Source organism: Trachemys scripta, chromosome 8, assembly GCF_013100865.1.
Source record: "Trachemys scripta elegans isolate TJP31775 chromosome 8, CAS_Tse_1.0, whole genome shotgun sequence".
NCBI lineage: Eukaryota > Metazoa > Chordata > Testudines > Emydidae > Trachemys > Trachemys scripta.
Genome location: NC_048305.1, coordinates 104,120,225 through 104,141,867, shown reverse-complemented (window position 1 = coordinate 104,141,867; position 21,643 = coordinate 104,120,225). Strand labels below are relative to the sequence as shown.

Here is a 21,643-nt window from a genome sequence, read left to right as displayed (position 1 = left end):
CCCCCCCCCCCGGGATCCCACCCTCTATCCAACCCACCCTGTCCCCTGACTGCCCCCACCCCTTATCCAACCCCCCTGGCACTGGACCCCTTACCATGAGATGAGGCTCCTTGATTTTAGTCGGTGACGAGGAGGGCGTACGAGGCCTTTGTGGTACGGTAGTGTGGTATTTTCCAGGATCTTTATCTATCGCAGCACCTCGCCGGGATATTTCCTGGGGCGCTGGTAGCCGGTACCAACAGCCACAGAGGTGACATTGATGGGAGAGTGCTGCTAATGACGCGTTAATTTCGGTGGCTCCAACTGGGGCACAGTATTCCGCTGCGGAATGGACCAGGGCCAGCATCGCTATTCGAAGAGAGCCCAGCCTGCTCGCCGTCTCCCCTGCTACGTGCGTAATGAAAGGCATCGAATTGGCCACTGGATGTTCTGTAAAGGCCCCCCGGTCGGCAAAGCAAAATGACCAGTACAATATCATTTAAAAAAAAAAAATCACACTCCTAACAACATAATTATACTGGTACAAAAACTGTCTGACCGGGCCTAAGGTACTTAGGCTCCTAATTTCCATTTAAACCAGTGGGAATTAGGTGCCTAAATACCTTTGTGGATCTGGGTTTCAAGAGCCTAACTGGGATTTAAGCCATCACAGAAATCACATTGCTCCCACAAACAGCCTTATAGGAAGAGCAAGAAATTGCTGCATTCCAGTTTGGCCAAAGACAGAAGTTTGGCACGATCAGTAGTTTAGCAGGAGCAGAGTCTATACAATGGAAAACCACATCCCTTTTGTGGAAACCCCGGCAACCAAGAGAGCCAGGAACACTGCCCGCCTTGCAGGAAGCTTCGGTTAAACGAGTCACAGAAAAATACATTGGCTTTGGGTTGAAGGAGCCCTCGCTCAATGATCTAGACACATAGTCTTGACATTATGCCAGGGGATTAACAAGGTGCCACAGAGGCAGGTCATGTGTCCTTGTTACAGAGCATGTCCTGCAAAACACAAGTACTTGGTGCCTTTCGCTCCAAGCCATCAGAACGAACGTCCTTCGGGTAGTGGAACTTTTCCAGGGCCTTCGCCACGAGCGTTTTCTTTCCCAGGGAATGCAGTGCCAGGCTGACGAGTGTTATAAAGAGGATAGTGAGCCACTGTTTGCCATGTCCACCAAGAGTCGGACAAGGAGGCGGCAGCTTAGTTTGTGGCAAGGGAGATTTAGGTCAGATAGTAGAAAAAAACTTCCTGATTCCAGGCTAGTTAAGCTCTGGAATGGGTCACGGGGAATCCCTGTCATGGGAGGATTGAGGAACAGGTTGGACAAACACCTGCCAGGGATGGTCTAGGTCAGGGGTGGCCAACCTGAGCCTGAGAAGGAGCCAGAATTTACCAATGTACATTGCCAAAGAGCCACAGTAATACATCAGCAGCCCCCCACCAGCTCCCAGCACCTCCCGCCCACCGGCAACCCGGCCGATCAGCGCCCCCCTTCCTCCTGATCAGCTGTTTCGTGGCGTGCAGGAGGCTCTGGGAGGGAGCGGGGAGGAGCGAGGGCACGGCAGGCTCAGGGGAAGGGGCGGGAAGGGGTGGAGTGGGGGCAGGGCCTGTGGCAGAGCCAGGAGTTGAGCAGTGAGCACCCCCCGGCACATTGGAAAGTTGGCACCTGTAGCTCCAGGCCCGGAGTCGGTGCCTATACAAGGAGCCGCATATTAACTTCTGAAGAGCCACGTGTGGCTCCAGAGCCGCAGGTTGGCCACCCCTGCTCTAGGTTTATTTGCTCCTGCCTCAGTGCAGAGAGCTGGACTTGACGACCTCTCAAGGTCTCCTCCAGCCCCTACGTTTCTATGATCTCAAGCCCTATTTATTCCAAGAACAAGTATAACGTGGGCTGCATCCTTCCTCCTCCAGGGCAACCTGGTCCTTCTCTAGCGAGGCCATAAATAGGGCCCTATGGCCAACCCAACCCTGGATGCCTGTGCTGTGACGGTGACGGGCGCAGCCAGGAACAGTGGCAGTTTTTGGGAGGAGGGCAGTTTTCCCGTTTTCAGCAGCTTTCCTCCCTTGCCGAATGGATGCAAGGGACCTGCCTGGGGTCCGGCCATTTCAACAGTATCGCGGTCAGCTCTCAAATACGCCCGGTCTTGGCTACGCTCCTTCACAAGCATCCCTCCAGTGCCCCATGCCATGACGAACGGGCACCGCTGCCCCCTGCTGGATAGAACGTCAGCGTCGCGGGTTTGTGACTTTCGTCCTCTAGTGGGGGATGCCTGCAGCAGGTGTGGGCGTCCCATTAAGACTAGCACAGGCAGGGAGTGGAGGGGCTGGGGAGAGCCTGTCTACATGGGGGGGGACGGATTCTCATGACACCGCCCCCCGGTGGGCGCCAACGGCAGCTCAGCCCACGGCTAGTGTTCCCTCTGCGGCCGGAACTGCAGCGTAATATTGGCGCGGTGCGGAACGCTTCCCAACGCAGCCGCCACGTCCTTCACCCGCTGTCCACAATCTTATCGCAGCTTCGCTCGGAAATGGCGCGGAGTCCCTGATTCCTGCACCGCCGCCCTTGAATTTCTGCCCTTATCTCCCTCCTCACTGCGCCTCTCCCTAATGGCTGTTTGCAGTAGTTACTGGTTAATGCGACGCGATAAGCACTTGCCTTCAAAGGGAAAATAACTGAGTGTGGGGGGGAAAAAACACCAGCTCGCCCTCACCGTCTTCAATCCCACACGAAAGCAATCGAGCAAATTCAGCCAAGAGAGTTTTATTTCCTTGTTGAAGGGTGGACGGTGGGAAAGCCCCTACCCAGCACCTGGCACCTGGCAGGGTCCCAGAGCTCCGATCACCCCATCCCATCCCTGGCCATATGCATGAGCTGCCGTGGAGGGCAAGGAAAACAAGGGGGATTTTTAAAAGCGGCAAAGAGTCCTGTGGCACCTTACAGACTAACAGATGTATTGGAGCATGAGCTTTCGTGGGTGAATACCCACTTGGTCAGACGCATGTGGTGGAGATGTCCAGAGGCAGGTATAAATATGCAGGCAAGAATCAGTCTAGCGATAACGAGGTTAGTTCAATCAGGAAGGATGAGGCCCTCTTCTAGCAGTTGAGGTGTGAACACCTAGGGAGGAGAAACTGCTTCTGTAGTTGGCTAGTCATTCACAGTCTGTGTTTAATCCTGATCTGATGATGTCAAATGTGCAAATGAAGCTCAGCAGTTTCTCTTTGGAGTCTGGTCCTGAAGTTTTTTTGTTGTAAGATGGCTACCTTTACATCTGCTATTGTGTGGCCAGGGAGGTTGAAGTGTTCTCCTACAGGTTTTTGTATATTGCCATTCCTGATATCTGACTTGTGTCCATTTATTCTTTTACGTAAGGACTGTCCAGTTTGGCCTATGTACATAACAGAGGGGATTTTGTAACTCCAAGTGGTGAAGCCAAAGGGACAAGGACATTGGTCCCGAAGGCAGCCAGAAACCACTCCCATCTGCCAGGATCCGCTCCCAGCCCTGTTGTGTATTGCCAGTGATCCGTGAAGGGAGAGGGAAGGGCACTGTTTTTGTAGCTACAAATCGTCACAGGCACTGGTAGGAGGGGGAATTCTCCTCTCTCCGATCAGCTAGCTGGTGAGCTCTCGGGAGCAGGGAGCACCCCCTCCGTTAGTTGTCTGTACAGCGCCTTGCACCCTGGAGCCTTGATTAGGGTTCCTGGCTGCTACTGTCCTGCAGATAAAGCAGTAACAATCTCACAGCAGAGACCAGGCTCCAGCGCTGGTTACGCGTCTGGCTGGTTGGTGCTTTTAACCCTTTCATTGCCGGGGCCACCCCGCCCTGCTTGAGTGACTGACTCGCTCAACAGCACGCCGGAATCCGCGCAAGGTCAGGGCAGCCGGGCCCCAGGCTGGAGGCTAGCGGGAGAATGGTACCCCACGCCAGGGCTGATGCATTCCCAGGGGCTGGGGCCAGCGCGCTCAGCAGCAGCTGAGGGGCTGAGAGCCGAAAGCGTGTCCCCCAGACAGGAAGGCGGCCCCACTGGTGGGTGGTTTTTGAAAGGCTGTGAGGTCAGGGGAGCAGTGAGCCAGTATTTCCTGGCTCGTCCCGAAAGACAGGCCCAGCTGAAGGTCTGAGAACGGGGTTCAGGGCTGCCCCCGGCTCCCATGATCTGACCGAGGGATTTAAACTTCAAAGCAGGGGGAGAGAGCGTGTTGGAAACATTTAAACACATGCGGGAATCCTCCGCGCCCAAGGGAAATGCTCTTGCAGTGGGGCCGGTGTGGGGCTTGACACAGTTCCCTTCTGAAGTCCTCAGGGAGCGATGGCGGGCACCCGCAGTACCATGAGATCCTACCGGCCACTCCGGGCCTGGACCGGAGCATCACAGATGATGCAGCGCCCATACGTGCACCTGAAACAAGCCCCCAGGGCTAACATCACAAAGTGATTTAGGTGCCTTGCTCCCAAGGGGGTTAGGAGCCTGACAGACCTTTGATGTTCTGCGCCCCAGCTCCTGAAGCCCATGCCCAGCTCCGAGGGGCCTCTGCCAAGCAGCGGAAGCGTGGGAGAGGGGCTCCCGCTCCGGGCCAGGGCAGCGACAAAGCTACAAGCAGAGCCCCTGGAGCTGGGCGCTGACCCAGTGCCGGGTCCCTTTTCCCAGCAGAGGTGGACGGCCACCACCAAGAGCTGCAGCTGCCCGTTCTCCCTCCCCTAGGGTGACCAGACAGCAAGTGTGAAAAGTCGGGATGGGGGCAGGGGGTAATAGAAGCCCATATAAAAAAAAGCCCCAAATATCGGGACTGTCCCTAGAAAATCGGGACATCTGATCACCCTACCTCCCCCGCCTCGCCCTGCATAGCTCCAGAGAAACCAGCCCTGGGCGACGCGTTGTCTGGAGGACTCTAGGACCCTGTCCCCCGTGCTGCCCGGGCCATGCTGCTGGCTGCGACTCTACCACCACTTGCATCCACAGAGGAAGAACAGGGTGGGCTTTGTGCCAACGTGACTGACCCAATACTGCAGCGAGGGCGGCCCTACAAACGCTTTCGCTAGACCCCGCAGAAGCTAGCCCTGACGAAGAGCCGTTAATTGCATGTGCATCGCCCTACGGCCAGGCAGGGTTGCTCTCGGGCTGTTGTGGGGCTTACCCAGGGGCCCAAGATGTTCCATGGAGAAAGGGGCCAAAACCAGGACAGGTTTCCTGAACTCTCCTCCTCTTGGGGGCAATGAGCTCTGGCCCCCGCAACCGTCCCTGCATTCGGTTGCAAAACGCATGTCCGGGTTGTACCGTGCACCGATTCCCAGGTGCGATTGTTCTCCACAGCTTCCGCCCCGAAGGACTGGCCCAGCAGAGGGCGGTGTGGTCCCAGGGGAAAGACGGGGGCTGGGAGAGAAGGAATGGTTGGAGAGCACCCAGACAGCTTTGGCCGCAGTTTTAAACATGGTCAAAACCAAACCTACAGTGCCCAGCCCTCCCCAGAGACAAAGCCACCATCTTTCCCTCTGCACTGTGCGGACAGGGCCAGGGGCTGATGGGGAAGCTCCTAGGAGATAGTAAAGACCAGAGAGCGAACCCAAGACTGGCCTGGTTATACCATGTCCATGCTGCCCCTCGGCCCGGATGTTTTATGGAGACTCAACCAGGGCGTAGATCCACCGGGGCGGGGGGCAGTACTGCCTGGGAGGTCCTGGCTATAGAGGCATTTTCAGCACTGCTGCCGTTACCACTGGTGAAAATCCTTGAGTAGACAAGATCTGGTGCACTCAACACCATCCTATCGGAGGCACAGGAAGCAAGAGAGGAAACAAGCCCTGTGGGGGCTCCTGGGATCCAGGCATCTACACTTCAGCTCTTGGTGCATTTCTTTATCATGCTGCACGAAGCTGCTATGCAGCCACCGCTCTCCTCCCCAGAGCTGGCTGCATGTCAGCCCTGGGTGAAGCAATTTGTTATATAGAACCACACCTGCTGGCCAGGAGGGCCGAAGCGAAATTAATGGGGGTGTAAAGGGGTTTAAAGGCCGCTGCTAATCAGTTTAATTGGCACTTCGACAATGCAAACCTCTTTTGCTCCGACTGAAGTCAAGAGCAAATGCCACTGGGTTTTGCCAGGTGTAGCGTCAGTCTGCACGGTGGTATGCGGAACAAAGTTTTTGGGGGGGGGGTGGGGGGAGGTTGCATTTAATGTCCCGTCTCTCCCTAAAGTCAGCATTTAACAGGGGCCCTGCTTGGCTCTGAGCGCTCACCCCTGGCCTGGAGGGGAGCCCCGGGTCGCATGGGAAAGTGAGCTCACACCTCAGCAGGGGCTGGTGCTCAGCCGGTGACATTTTCCCGTGAGATTCACACCTTTGCTTTGTGGTAACTCAGCACACACAGCGAACAGGATGTGAACAGAGGTGGGGGGTGGAGGACAATGCTCCGTAGTAATGAGACAGCCAATCCCTCCCCCTTCCTCCCCCACCACCGAAAAAGCAGCTCATGTCTCTGGTTCCAAACACAGCTGGCTTGGGGCCTTCCTGGTGCAGCTTTTTCACAACGCAAACGCGTCACCGCGCCGACTCCATTGGCGAGCTGCGTTTGCAGTAGCGCACTGTGGGAAAACCAGAGCGGCTGTCGCCCAGCACGTCTGCGGAAGGATACAGCGCTCCCAGCGCACACCAGCCAAGGGGCAGCAGCTGTACAGAGGGCATCCCACCCTGGGATGTCCTACTGCCAGGGCCGTCCCTGGGGGGGGGGGCAGGCCCGGGACAACCCCCCTCTCTGCCCCAGGCCCTGCCCCCACTCCAGCCCTACCCCCAAGCCCCCACCCCACCTCTTTCCGGCTTCCGCCCCCTCCCTCGAGCGATGCCAGGAGCCGGTGGGGCAGAGCTTACTGGGGCAGGCTAGAGCAGGGGCACTTGCTGCTATTGTCACCAGGCCCCCCACTATCCCCCCAGCCCAGGCCGCCCTGGACCCCACATCCCCCTGAAGCGCAGGGCCGAGGGCGGTTGCCCTGGTTCATCTTATGGACGGGACGGCTCTGCCTACCACAAAGGAATGGGGTTAGGAGCGACCCGGGCTCCATCAGGGAGTTCGGTCCAGACAGCAAACTAAGAGTTGGCAGCTGGATAGCAGGTAACCCGATGGCAGCGGAGGCGGCTGGCCCCGGGCCATGCCGGATAAGCAGAGTCGGTTGGAAGGTCCCCACGGGAACGGTTTTTCTTGTTGGAAAATGAGGATTCCCTGCAATCAAAGCCTCGGGCGGGAGCCTGCCGACTGCAACAACGTGCCAACGGAATCCGGCCATGTTTTCGACAGAACTCTGGTGGCCCGGGTGGTTTCTGATGGAAACTGGCCTGGTGCGCTCACCCCAGCATGGCTCCCGGGCAGCCTGCCGGGCGGGCCACCGCGGACCTGAAAGCCTCAGCTCTCTGCTACCCAGGTTCCCCTTCAAAACTTGGTCATTCCTATTCCGGGGGGACCTTTATTTTCAGTCCCTTCCAGAACTAAGTGTTTCCTGTAACGTTGGAACTTCCCGCGGACCAGGACGGGCAGCTCCTGACCAGCTCGACTTTGGGGTAACTGCGGAGGCTAACCCACGGCTAACCCTGCTACGTACACACCCACTGCACAGCCAACCAGGCCCCCAGCTGCTGACGCACGCAACGGGGCGCAGTGGAGCTCACACGCTAACGTCTGCTCTGCTCGGCAGCAACCAGCACACCCCGGGACTTGGTTACTGTGCATTGAACGCGTAGACAACGAGGCAGGATCTAAGTTGTTTACAAACCCAGGCGAAAGCTTTGGCCCAGCCCCATCAGGGCCTGGCTGCAGGGGCACCGTTCGGGCTCATCTCCCCGCCCCAGGGTTGCTGTATTGCAATATATCAGGGACAATTCTCTTGTAACTTGGTCTCCTGCCCACGACTTGGTTAAGGCTTCAGTGTAGACAAGGCCTCCCTCTCCCGCTGCGAGGACTGTGGGCCCCGGTGCCGTCACGGACTGGGGCTCTGCCAGGGTGCCCGAGGGAGCATGCAGCGAAGCCATTGGTCTGCTGAGGCCCCGCCCCTATTGGCTCCTCCCCCCAAGGCCCTGCCCACTGCTCACACAGAGGGGAGGGGGCAGAGAGGAGCACCCGTCAGCAAAACCAAAAGTCAGGGCCTGGACCTCCAAGGCATGAGATTCCCCCCACCCCCCTTAAATGGGGTTCTTTTTATTTGCTTCTGCCCCTTTAGGCGGGACTTGGCTCATCTGCAAGCTAGGGCTGGACACTTTTAAAAGAAACAAACAACAAAGACGAGCCCTTGGATTCTCATGGAGGAGCCGCAGGTGGAAGAAAAACTCAGTCACCACAAACCATCACAAGCCGTGTGATAAAAGTCACTGGCATTGGCCACGCTGACTCTGGTAATGTGCAGCACCCTGGGCTCAAGGCCTTGTTACGCTAGGTGCTGTATGAACCCCTCGAAGAAGACATAGGCGCTGGCCCCAAAAGTGGGCAACCTCGAGGGGAGGAGAAGGGATGCACTAGCCCCTCAACTCAAAACAGGTGCAGAAAGGAAGAAAATAAAAGCAAATTATAGGCAGAACCTCAGCCTGAAACAATCCCAACGCGGACTCTTCCCACCGTTACAAGTGAAGGGAGAGGGTTGGATCAGACGGCTGCAGTGGGTTCCCTAGTGCTGGCAGGGGGCTGCTTGGTGGACACCTGCCCCCTGCTGGAGGGGCTCAGGACTGTTTTGACTGTGCCCTAGCCCTAGACCCGATGCGGTTAGCAGCTAACGGAGAGTCTCCGTCCCATCAAGCAGAACCCTGAGCACCACCGTGTGCGACGTAGCAGCCTTCGGGACAATACCATCGGAGACCTGCGCCATGGAGGAACTCAGCGTTCAGCAACAACTGCCGCTTCTCCCTCCTGCAGCCAGAGCCGGGCCCTGCCTCCGAGGCACCCGCCTGCATGTGCTTGGTGGTTTCCAGCTCCTGGGGCCCCGGGGGCGGCGGGAGAGATGACCTCACGCCGTAGCCCTGTGACCATCCTGTGACTGTACGGCTGAGTGGTCACTTTCACCATAAGGGAAAACAAACAAACCACGTAGGGTGGGAAAAGAAAAACCACCCCCCCATGAAATCAGGCTGCGGGCCACGCCCAGACTCGACAGGGCTCTGAGGACCTCTGGTGGCTTCCTCTGGTTAGGACAGAGACAAACATATCTGGAAAAAGCGACGAAGAGTCCTGTGGCACCTTATAGACCAGGGGTAGGCAACCTGTGGCACGCATGCTGATTTTCACCGGGGGGCTCTGCATTTTAATTTAATTTTAAATGAAGCATCTTAAACATTTTCATAGATTCAAGGAGTGGAAGGGACCTCGAGAGGTCATCGAGTCCAGTCCCCTGCCCGCATGGCAGGACCAAATACTGTCTAGACCATCCCTGATAGACATTTATCTAACCTACTCTTAAATATCTCCAGAGATGGAGATTCCACAACCTCCCTAGGCAGTTTATTCCAGTGTTTAACCACCCTGACAGGTAGGAACTTTTTCCTAATGTCCAACCTAGACCTCCCTTGCTGCAGTTTAAACCCCTTGCTTCTGGTTCTATCCTTAGAGGCTAAGGTGAACAAGTTTTCTCCCTCCTCCTTATGACACCCTTTTAAATACCTGAAAACTGCTATCATGTCCCCTCTCAGTCTTTTTTAAAAACCTTTACTTTACATACAATAGTTTAGTTCTATATTATAGACTTATAGGAAGAGATCTTCTAAAAAGGTTAAAATGTATTACTGGCATGTGAAACCTTAAATCAGAGTGAATAAATGAAGACTTGGCACACCACTTCTGAAAGGTTGCTGACCCCTGTTATAGACTAACAGAAGTATTGGAGCATGAGCTTTCGTGGGTGAATAGTCACATTGTCAGACGCATGGGGCATCTCTTGGTTCACAGCCTAAGTCCAGTATGGCGTACCTTGGAGATCTATTCAGGACCTCCCCCTAGGGCAGTCAGCTATACACGAGATGCATTTTGTCACACAGGGGAATTACTGATCTAAGCAGGATGCTTCTGAAGGAGGAAGGGTGGCCTTTGGGTTCAGTGCCTCAACTGGGACTTGGGTGACCCGCCTTTGATCCCTGCTGCGTGTGAACCTTCGGCAAGTTGCTGACTCTCGCTGCATCTCCGCTCCCCAGGCCTAAAACGGAGACAACGCTGTCCTCCTTCCTAGGGGAGCTGGAAGAAGTTAATGGAAGAGTACAAGGACCCCCCTAACCCATTGCACATGTGTGTGTGTGTGTGGGTGTAGGGTGATTACAGAAGAGATTACCTAAAAGGGGTGTGAGGGTCTCCTCCTATAAGGAATCCTCTTAGCCTTTGCTCCAGGCCCACCAGAGCATCCCATTGTCCTCTTTCAATGCACCCACATCCTGGACCAGTAACAATAAGAGTATCGTCTTAAAAAACAACACCCCCCCGCCCCAAACAACAACAAAAGTTTGGCTATACATTCTTTCACCCCTTCCCCACAGGGCCAACCCTGGTGGGCTTGATCCATCCATTTTATCCAAAAGAGCCATCTTCTTCACCAGTCAGTCTGGATCCACTTCTCTTCCCCCTGCTGCATAGGGAGCATCTCAGAGCCTAGGAAAGCCCTGACCAGCAAGGGCACGCAGCTGCCCCCATCCCCTTTTCTCTCACCTGGTGGCCTCCAGATCAGCGATAGGTTAAGACCAGGCGGTGTCATGCAGTGAACCCGACAAGCACCCCCTCGGCGATGGAGGCGAAAGACACAAGGGTAAACAGGACTGCAGTATTTATTTTGAAAAAAAGAAATCGGATTCAGAAAGCGCCAATCCCTCACTCAGCCCCTGTCCTGCCACCCCAGTGCACGCAGCACCTGCAGCTGGGCAAGCCAGGGCCGGCCAGCCCGTCCCGCCACCCCAGTGCACGCAGGACCCTGTGGCTGGGCAAGCCAGGGCTGGCCAGCCCCTCAGACCAAGCCGGATGGACTGGGGCAGTCGGGGGAAAGAGAGAGAGAGAGAGAGAGGAGAGAAAAAAAAAAAAAAAAAAAGAGGCTGACAGCACAAAGCTGATAGTTTTCAAGGAAGGAGGGTAAGAAAAGTTTGCCCTATGGAGACGCTACAGAGCCAGACACATTGCGACCCCTTTCCAGAGTCAAATCCTGTTACAACTGAAGGCCACAGCACATTGGCTTCAATGGGGCAGGACAAACACTATCAAGTGAAGTCAATGAGGCCCTTCCATCCCATTCTGTGCATTGCAACACCATTGGTTAGAGCAGAGGGGGAGCCGCATAGAGAGATTGATTAGAGGAGGATTCCCCCGGACGCTACCAGGTAGTAAGAGGAAAAAACAAACAAAAAACCACCACACACACGAGGAGACACCAGCAATCAAATCACATTATTTCAGTGTACAAAGAACCAGCTTACGTTGCCTTCTCCCAGCTCCTCCGCTCCACAGGTGTAAACCGATTACAAAACATGAGTGGAATTAGCAGCAGTTCAGCGCCAAAACCCGCAAGCGATTGTAAAACAAGGGAGGGTCTTCATTGAAAAGTTTGCCTGCAAAAGGCAAGGAGGGGGCGGGAAATGGGGTTCTTAGAGAGAAGAAAAGGAGGACGACACACCCAGCCTTCAAGCATCACTCCGGGGTTCAGAACGGTCACTGCACATCACCAGCACAGGAGAGCCGCAGTAGCCCCCACCCCTTCTCCGAGACCCAGCGGCAGAGACAGCGCTGTCGCACCATCTCACATTTCTAGGGGGTCCTTTCCGGTCTTGGCCAAGCACGCTACAGAGCATTCGCTACGGCACAGCAAAGTCAGCACTCGCGGTACATTCGCTGGGTCAATTGTGTGCGCGCATTTCCTTAAGAGTTTGCAAAAATCCCCCATCACCTGTGCTTGGGCTTCCGCGTTTAACCCAGTGAGGTACTGCTGTATATCTTGAGGGTGAAAAGAGAAGCACCACAAGCCATCCTAACCCTGCCAAAGTCAACTGGCTGAGGGAGAACCGAATGGAACAATGCAACGCCCCAACATCTGCTTCGTGGGAAACCCCTCTCAGACAGCAATCCCAAAAGAGGACCCCAGGCGCCTTCCTGTTTCAAAACCTCATCCCTCCAGTCGAATAAATAAATAAGTTAATGTAGCGTTCTGCACAGGAGACTGCCTGGGGATCGGCGGCTCATCCAGGGTGGGTTTCGATCCTCAGTACAGCCAAGCTGCTCCGAATGATCGCTCGTTTTCGCCACACATGCCTTTAAAATCAGGCCCCTCTGACACTCCTCCCCCTTCACCGGTGCCACAGAATGTGGACAGCCCCAGCCAGGGACCGTCCCAACGTACCTGGGAAACCGTGGCGGCAGTGAGGGAGATGCGTGGCGAACGGCAGGCTGGAGAAGAGAGCAGAATCTTTCACAAACAGCATAGGCAGCGGCAGCACGAACGCCGCACAGGTTTGTCCAATTCGACCCTTGACCTTGCAGCCAAGACGGCCAGTTGCGAGCAATGCGGACGCCAGATCCGCTAGTTGCCAACTTGCGTCTCATGGGCCAAACAGCTGGCAAGGACTCTGGTCCAGACCTCAAGATTATTGAGGTGCCTAAGTCCCATTTAAACCAATGGAAGTTAAGCACTTGGTCTTGGCCCTTCTCCCTGCATGCCTGGGCTGCAACAAACCATATCCTACAGGTCTCCTTCCGGAGTCCCCAGCTCCCCTCGTCCCAAATTATAGTGCATTGGCGCTCTCCTCATAGCCATCTGCCTCCACGTCCGCCCTCAATAAGTGCACTGTCGCGTCAGCTATGGGTCTGGAACCCAGCCCGGGGAACTGAAGTGCTGAGGGTACGATCCCATAGCGGGCAGGGGTTGGGGGGTGCCTGATCCAAGCATGGCGCTGCCTGTCCCCAACATGGAACTAGAGCTCGAACCAATTCAAAGCAGAGTTCCCAGGGTGGGGCCTTTCCCAGCTCCCCCGCTCCCGAGGAGCAGAGCCAGAGCTCACAAGTTACCCAGCTCCTGCAAATCTGATCGGCAGGAAGGGAATTAAAAATCATCTCTATATAGGTATCGACCCCAGGACGGGGACCTACAGGACTCGGATCAAACTGGCACCAGGGGGCGTCACTTGCTGGGCTGCTCCCAGCTCCCGCTGGCTACAACTAGGGGGAAATCTACAGGCTGGGGTCACTCATCCCACCCCGCCCTGTGGGACCTCAGCTAAGGCACAGGCAGTGGGGAGGGGAACCCCAAACCCTCCTCGTCCCTGAATGTCCATCCTTTCCGTACCTTCAATCAGGCTGGCAGAGCTCAGGGCCGGAGGGGACAGCCGCTCCCACCCCAAGAGCACAGATCCCAGCCTCCCTACGAGCGGCGTCCCGTGACCGCTCCTCAGAGCCAGCCCAACCCCGCTCAGCGCAGGGGGCATGAGGGTGCCCGGCAGGGTGGGCGAGTACCACTGGGAACAAGCAGTGATCACAGCAGGCTGCGACCCCCTCCGGCACACGGGAGCCTGCCGCAGCAGCTCTCTGCCGTGGAGTTGCCTGGTTCCCAGCCCCCTTGCTGCTGTCTTCCCTTTAAGCTTTGGGCAGCAACCGATGGGCCCACACATGGGCAGGGGTTGTTCTCCACACACCAGGGCAGCGCCCGCTCTGCAAGGCTCTTTCTCCCCCCTACCTCCCCACCCCAGCTGGCTCCCGTCTCTCGACTCCGGCACCAAGGCCAGCGGGAGACTAATCCATGTCGCTGACTGGCTGCCACGCATGAGATTGCACTGGGAAGAGTCACGACATCGGTGGCCGGGCGGGGACAGTTTGAAGCCGGGTCTCTCACGTGGTGCCATCCACTGATCCGTGGGGGGGCGGCCCCCCCGCGGGAGAGAATTCCATTTAAAGAGACAGGCCACATTTCCCCCGATCCTTGTTCCTCCGGATGCCTTTCACCAGTGCCATCCCCAAACCTCTCTAGAGCTGGGCCGTACCACGTCCCGTCTCTGCCCCACAAACCAGGCAGAGGACAAAGCGTTTCACCCACCTTGGCTCAGGCTCCCAGGGTACCGCCGGCCCAGGGCGGAGCTGTCGGATGGAAGAGCCCGGCCCAGGCCGAGCCAGCCACACAAGAGTTAATAAATAAAATCCAGGCCGAGGGCATCAGCACTTCCTGGGCTACAAAATTCCCCTGCCATCCCACCGTGGGGCAGAGAGGGCCTCAAAGGAGCCGGTGCATTTAAAATGCCGCCTCCTAAGGAGGGTGGCAAAGTTAGTAAAGAGTCAGTGTTAAAAAGAGCCCGTGTGGGTGGGCGGGTGTCACATCCTACAGGGCAGCGCGGCGGGGTCCCAGAGTGACGGCAGCCAGTCCCCAGGCAGGGGCGGGATCCTGTGTCCCGTTTTCCATCCGGGGAGCACATGCCCATCCTGGGGCATAGCGGAGTCCCTACCCCACCCACACTGGAAGTACCCAGCCTCTCCCAAGCGCTGCCTCCTCTCTTCTCTGTGTGCGGTGGTGCCGTGGAGACCTCTCCGGCTCACGTCTGCTCTGCCGCTGCCACCTGCCCGGCCACCTCCTCCTTGGGGGGGGGCTCCATGTAGATCGGGATCACCGCGGAGGGCTTCTTCGATCTGCAGAGACCAGCCAGGAGCAGCTGGTCAAACACGGGAGTGCTTGAGGGGCGCCAGGTGCTGTACAGGCCCGGGCCGCGCCAGGTGCTGTACAGGCCCGGGCCGCGCCAGGGGAGGAAAGGGGCAGATCCCTGTAACCACAGGGAGCAGTTGGGACTCTGCTCAAGACTGGTATTTATGGGGTTAATATGGGGCCTTTGGCTCTAAGAGGTTGTAGGGGGTTTTCCCCTCTCCCCAGGCAGGGACCCACCAGGGTTTTTTTTGCGAGAGGACCCAGCTGTGGGTGCAGGAGGGGAGCCCGCTAGCCCGGCGCTTTCATGGGGTGCTGCAGGGATCTTGCGCCCCCTCCCCTGCCCCCAGGGGGCGTGGCCATACTCACGAGTAGGGGGAGGCGGGCACGCCCACCACCAGGACGTGGTTCCTCTTGCGGAAGAGACGCCACAAGCCTTTGTGGTTCCCGCGGACGTCCAGGTCCCAGACGTGGAGGCACTAGGAGGGGAGCGGCGGACAGAGAGCTGAGGGCACGTACTGCGGCCCACCCTGCCACGCTCCGCCGGCGGCTCTGGGGCTGCAGATCTGCTCGGCGGAGCGATAAAAACGCTGACCACGCTGCAAATCCCACTCCTCCTCCCACGGCTGCTTGGGGAGAGCCGCATGCTCCCTCCCCTTCCCCTCGGCAGCCAGCAAGTAACCCCGGCTCCTAATGCACGAGCCAGCCCAGAAAGCTGCCTCCTCCCGGGGACCTGACCACACGGGCTCTGGTATCTTTGGTGCACAGTCGGCCCCCACTGCGCAGGCTGGAGCCAAGTTTGAGGCTCGGGCCCAAGTGAATCTGGGGGAGCAGGAGGCTGCAGTCACATGGGGACCGGGCAGGGAGTCACCTTGGCGAGTTGAGTCCAGGTGGTGAAGTCGGCTTCCTGCTCCATCCTGATGTACATCACGTAGGTCTTGCCCTCGGTGTCGGGCAGGAAGGAGTCCTCGCACGGGTTCTTGCCGTGATCCAGAACCGTGGCCTCGCTGAAATGGGGCACAGGGCTGGTGAGCGGGCAACCAAGGGCACCCACCCACCCCCGGGCATGCGATACACATGGGGTCCCAGCCGATGCCGGCCTGCCGAAGGAATGGCTTGGACCACCTTATGACCATCCATCCCTCATAAGAACATAAGAAAGGGCCCACTAGGTCAGACCAAGGGTCCATCTAGCCCAGTATCCTGTCTTCTGACAGTGGCCAATGCCAGGTGCCTCAGAGGGAATGTCTCTCCAAGAAGATGGCATTAGATATACCCCTGTGAATCCCAAAGCACTGGCAGGCCCTGTTACAGCCCTCATCTTTCAGGCCATGGGATGCAGAACACACTTACCCGAGGAGCCGGTGAATTTCAATCTCGTAGGCGTCCTTCTTTAGGCTGCATGGGAAAGACAGAGCGTCAACGGCCAGCGAATGAGGAGGGAGGTTCGGCAAGATGCACCACGTACGGATGGCCACACACTTCATCTCCCAGCCAGGTCCAATGTCCCCGAAGTCACAACAGGGGAGAACAGCGAGTGCCGGTGGCATGGTTCCCGCCCCAAGCGTTCAGCCCCAAGCCGCAAGTGACATATGCCAGTGGGCGTCTGATCCAATGCACCTTGTGTCTCTCACCCCCAAATCAATCACGCTTTCTTCTCGGGAGGATGGAAAGCTACTGGAACACCTGTGGCGCACGTCCGTTCGATACGGGGTGGGGGGGCCCTGGCACAGCAACGTGCAGTGGAGGGGGGAGCTCGGAGCTGGAATGGGGAACTGCAGAGGGGTGGGTTAGAATTACGAGGTACAAGACACAGAGATCTGGGCAACCTCCAGTGGTTCCTTCGCAGCGGGCTGGCACTCACCTCTCCACGTTTTTGAGCTGCACGTTCGGGACGGTATTGAATTTGTGCTTCTTGAAATAGGCTTCCTGGGAACCAAGTGCAGAAAATGACTTGTCAGAGGATCACTGCTTATCTAGCATGCCAGGTCCGTCCTTTGGAGACACAGCAACGCTCTGGCTCACGCCCCTTCCCCGGCCGATACACCTCACGAGCCCAGCGAGGCCACAGGGTGTGCGTGGAGGTCAGCTAACAGCCCACGGCAATGCCCAGCGGGCAGCCTCTGCACCTCGGAGCAGGGAGGGGAGCCTGTCTACCCCCCTCGGCCTCACTCACGTGGAAGTAGCCATTCATGTTGAGCCCCACGATGCCGAAGTGGTACGAGCGCGAGACGTCAGGGATGATGCATTCCCGGCCTTTCCGCTGCTCCGGCATCCGCATCCACATGTCCCAGTCCCACAGCTGGAGAGGGGAGAGGAGGCTGCTTTAGAGGGGGAAATCTGGCTCCTGCACTGGGCGCCTGTCACGGATCACGCTGTTCCTTAAAAGAGCCCCTTAGCCCCCGGAGATGGAAATACAAAGCCTCCCTCCCCGGACCTCCACGCTTCCAAGTGTGTGCACGCACGTTAGGGTGGTTATTGCAGGTTGCTCGTGGAGACTGGATGCTGCACGCAGGCAGCCATTTGTTATGGCCGGAGCCCACGCGGCACTCCCCGGTGTTTGTTATTGTAGGGCTTCTCAGCCAGACGGCTGGCACAGATCGTTGGCTTTACCCAGGCTCTGTGGCCAGCGGGGTTGATAACCCCTCAGATCCGGGGGCTCGGAATGTGGACGCCGTCCCTCCATCTAAAATGCGAAGAGCAACATGCGTCACTTGTGGGCGCCCACAGGCCGGATGCTTCAAGGCAGTTCCTCCACTGGCTGCCCACCGAGCCTCACAGCTCCCCCCTCCCCCCATACCCGCAGCAACAGGTGTGCCAGGGCTCCTACCAGGGAGAGCAGAGGGCACTCACCTTCTCGGGGGTTGGCCATTTCGGCTCCAGTTCGTCCTTGTAGAGGCTTTTGCTCAGTACCCAGCCCAGGCCGGGCATGGTCTCGACGCGGTACAGGAGCGAGGGGTCCTCGGCCGTGTGCTCGTAGCCCTGGGGAGCCAGAGGGCAGTGTTCAGCGCGCCCTCGCCAGGACGCCGAAGGGGGCCACGGGAGCGTAGGTACGCCAGGAGGAGGCGCTATTCCCAGCGCAGAAGGGCCAGCGCTTCCCCTTTCCTTTGGGCGGGGGCTTCCTCACCAGCCTCTGGAAGGGATCAACACCTGCCTGCCCCACTCACCCGAACCCCTTCACTCCCCCTCCCCCACTCCTGCCCATCACATTTGGCTTCCCCTCCCCCGCCCTCTCCTTCCCTTTCTATTTCCCCCTTCTCCTCCTCTGTTCACCCCCAAAAACCTTCCCACCAGTCCCAGTTCTGCACCTCTACCTGCTACTCAGAGGGGCCGGGGTGGTAAACGTGCGAGGAGCAAGCCTCCCCCCCCCCCCCCCCCAACGGTGCACAGGGGGGGTTCCCACGTTAGCCCAGATTTTGGGGATGGGGGGAAGGGTTCTAACACTGGAGCAGAGAACAGCTCCATACTGAACTCTGCAGGGTCAATTCCAGGCACCTCAGTATTGGGGGGAGGGGAGGGGGGCAGACTGAGTGGGCTGAGAGGGTCTTCTCCAGCAGTGCATGCAGCCAGACGCACATTGGCCCTGGGCCCCCAAACCGAGCGGCATTGCGGCCTGGCACCTGGGCGGAGGGGAGGGTGGGTCGCAGCCCCACTCAGGTTTGGCCCGTCTGCAACTCCGTCTCCATGTGTGGAGGGATGGATAGATGGATGGATGGACCAAACCCCCAGGGGCCAGGTCGTAACACCTGGGGCGGGCGCAGGATGGTCTCGCGCTCAAACCTAACAGGGGTTGAGCGTGGCGCAGACTCGGCACTGGGGCCAGCGGCTGCAGCGGGGCTGCCCGGCCTCTCCCCAGCTCACGTGGTACGCCTCTGTACCACTTGAATTTCTGGGGCCCCCACAGCGGCCTTTGCAGAGGGAAGAGTGTGCTGCGAATGGAGCTGGAGGCAGCAATCCCCGCCAGACGGGCAGGAGGAACCAGCGCCTGGAGGGGATGGAGCATAGGGACGCTGGACTGCATCGGAGCGGGTCTTGCTGTGGGGTTACAGAGACGGGAGAAGCAAGGCTCCATGAGCCTACCTGATCGTTCCAAGCCGAGATGCAGTACAGGCTGTCGTCCTCCTCCAGTAAATAGATCGACTGGCTCAGGAAGCTAGAAACGAGGCAGATTAGAGACAGGACTGGCTGCGCCCCCGGGTGCCCGGCTCTCCCACCCACTGCTACGGGACACAACACCTCGATCCTAAATAAGCCCCTCCGTCCTCCAGCTGGGCAGAGGAGAGAACGAAGACGCCTAGGAAATGCCCATCCGTGCTGGAGGCACCAGGCAGGCAGCTCCCACCCTCGCAGCCAGAGAGGATGCTGGGGAGAAATTAAGGCAAGGGACGGAGGAGAGGGACAGTTACCAGCCTCAGCGCAGGGCAAAATGTGGATCAGCTGGGGCCAGAGGATGCTCAAAGCATTTTACCACCTGCGGGAAGTCACTTAAAGTAGACTTTGACCCAGCGATCAGGGCTCAGCAAAGGAGCTCAAACGACAGTGGGCCAGATCCTCCACTGATGTAAATCAGTGTAGCCTTGCTGACTCCAATGGAGCTACCACCGCTTACATCAGTGGAGGATCTGGCCCAAGTTATTGCTAGTCCCTTTAGTAATTCCTCTGCCGGCACCTGCCCTCCACGGCTCCCAGAACCAGCTTCAAATGCTCATGTATTAAGCTGCGGGCCCTGCTTTGAGGTAGGTACTGCAAGTACCGAGCCCATTTTACAGATGGGCAAAACAGAGGCATGACAAGTTCCAGTGATGTCCCCACCTCAACTCCCAGTAAGTTAACAGGAGAGCAAGGAGTTCTAGTGACACTGACCCCTCGGCATCCGGGAAGCTGTCTAGCAGCTAAAAACCAAGGAGGAATGGAGGTTCTGGCATACGCCCTCTTTGTAATCAAGAGTTCGGTTATGGATAATGGGGTCACCCCCATCCCAGCATCAGTGGGATGCTCCCATATCTCCCGGGACCGTCCTGCAGACTGTGGTACACCAATAGAGTGTAGAGCCTCTTGTTTCTGGTCTGGCAAGACAGACAGACGTGACTGGGCCTCCTAGGCGACAAGGCCCGATGTCAGCACGTTACGAGCCTCACCTGAAGAAGTCGACGGAGATGTCCAAGTCTTCTTCGAGCACCACAGCAAACTTGGCATCCTGGGAGGGAAACGAGAGATGTCAGCAGGACAAAGGGGACTATTCATTCAAGCAGTGGAAACTCCTGGTTTTGACAAAGCCCTGGCTGGGATGATTTAGTTGGGGATTGTCCTGCTTTGAGCAGGGGGTTGGACTACAGGATCTCCTGAGGTCCCTTCCAACCCTGAGATTCTATGATTCTATGACTAAGGACAGACCAGAGACATCTCACGGCATCCCCTTGTCTATGCGATCCTCAGCGCTCGGCCCCAACAAGCCTCGCTGACGTTATTCACACCAGGCCCATCTTGACTCAAACCCAACTTGGTGCTTGGCCACGGATGCTACCTCAGAGGCAGCCATCTCGCTTCCCAGAGGGCTTCATTTCGCAGCAATCGCTCCCGTGAGACGGGCATAAGGGAAGCAGGTTCAGGGACACCAGGGAATTTGGCGTTCCCAGAGCCAGCAGAAAGGCACCCACGCTGCTGCCCTGAGGGTGTTTCCCTCCTTCTCCCCCACCACCCTCCTGGGTGCTGCACCATGATAAAAATTTCTGCTCCTGTCAGCAAGCACCGCGGGCGTCTCTCTCCTGATGCGCAAGTGCCCAGCCCTTCCCAGAGCGGGTCCCCAGGCGCTCATTATGGGGAGCGGAACTGGCCGGCGCGGAGAGCAGAGACAGTCGAGAGGTGGGACTTGCTCACCGGGTGCAGGTTGAAGGTTGCGGTCAGACTGGCCTTGTAGTGCTGTGGGAAGAGACACGGGCATTAGCAAACACCGCCACCGAGGTTTCTAGCCCCGCCAGACACCGATTAACGGTCGCTATTGGAGGGCGCCACTAGGGGAGCATAAATCCAGTCCATGTAAGAGTCTACTACTGCTGCCAGGTCCGTGACCAACCCTTTCAGTCAAGCAGTGGAAACTCCTCCGTTTATTGCTCTAGGTCAGGGGTGGCCAAATTGTGGCTCACGAGCCCGTGGTTACCGTTAAAGTGCGGCTCACAGAACCCCACCCCACCCATTCTCCACCTACCAGACTTGGTGGAGAGCTCAGGACCCCTTCCTTGCAGCAGGGTGGTAGGGTAGGGGCTTCTGCCCAGTGGGGAGGGGGGTCTTGGGGCTTCAGCAGGAGCAGAGCTGAAGCCCCGAGCCCCGGCAGGTGCGTCCTGGCTCTCGAACTTCTGAAGTTTGTCGTATGCGGCTCAGAGGGTCAGTAAGTTTGCCACCCCCCCATCTCACCCCCAGGTCCTGGATTCAAGCCCCACCACCGGTCCGTGCAGGGCACCCGGTGCACCAGGAAGAGGGGGGAGAATTTCCCTAAGTGGGGCCAGAGGGGTAAGTAGGAAGGACCCCTCACCTGAGACACTCGGGCATTTTTAATGCTGATGGGCGTGTGCTGGATCCCTTTCAGGCCAAACAACTCCACCACGTCCATTGGCTCCTGGAAAAGAGAGTCACGAGACTTACTCACCACATAGACCCCAGGTCTGTCTACGCCTCTACGCTCAGCCCTTTCTCTAGTGCGCAGGGTTGGCAAGCCAGGAGATGGGGCAAAGTCTCTGACGGCATTGGATGCTTCAGGCAAGAGTGGGAAACATCCCATAATGGGCCTAGCTGCGCAGTGCTGCGCCATGGTGATCTGCAGAAACATGCTGCCTGACCTCCGTGGATAATCAGCTTGTGCCCTGAAGCATGAGCATTGATAACCCTTGTAACAGTTAACCGAGCTTGTTTAACTGAAGATGCACATTAGATATGTTTACTCATGCAGGCATCTAATCCTTCTTCATGTGCATACAGCACTGTAAAGAATGGGGGGTGGGGAGCGCGTTCCATGGGTACATGCAACAGCTGTGTTTTATATGCA

At 57.5% G+C, this 21,643-nt stretch overlaps 1 protein-coding gene across 6 annotated transcripts in view; it reads right to left on the bottom strand.

Annotated features, from left to right (window-relative positions):
- Positions 1-10,750: 10,750 nt before the first annotated feature.
- POMGNT1 (protein O-linked mannose N-acetylglucosaminyltransferase 1 (beta 1,2-)) overlaps positions 10,751-21,643 on the bottom strand; it is a 30,620-nt gene continuing 19,727 nt past the window's right edge. For 5 of the 6 annotated variants that reach the window (XM_034779376.1, XM_034779375.1, XM_034779377.1 and 2 more), the window contains exons 12-21: positions 21,134-21,217; positions 20,482-20,523; positions 19,743-19,801; positions 18,685-18,757; positions 17,458-17,586; positions 16,781-16,906; positions 16,469-16,533; positions 15,958-16,002; positions 15,476-15,611; positions 14,951-15,083 (exon numbers count right to left, since the gene is read on the bottom strand). In XM_034779376.1, the coding sequence (XP_034635267.1) occupies positions 14,970-15,083; positions 15,476-15,611; positions 15,958-16,002; positions 16,469-16,533; positions 16,781-16,906; positions 17,458-17,586; positions 18,685-18,757; positions 19,743-19,801; positions 20,482-20,523; positions 21,134-21,217 (873 nt within the window). In that variant the 3' untranslated portion in view covers positions 14,951-14,969. Of the gene's footprint in view, positions 14,595-14,950; positions 15,084-15,475; positions 15,612-15,957; positions 16,003-16,468; positions 16,534-16,780; positions 16,907-17,457; positions 17,587-18,684; positions 18,758-19,742; positions 19,802-20,481; positions 20,524-21,133; positions 21,218-21,643 lie in introns of those variants that run through there. The other variant, XM_034779380.1, reaches the window with a different exon arrangement.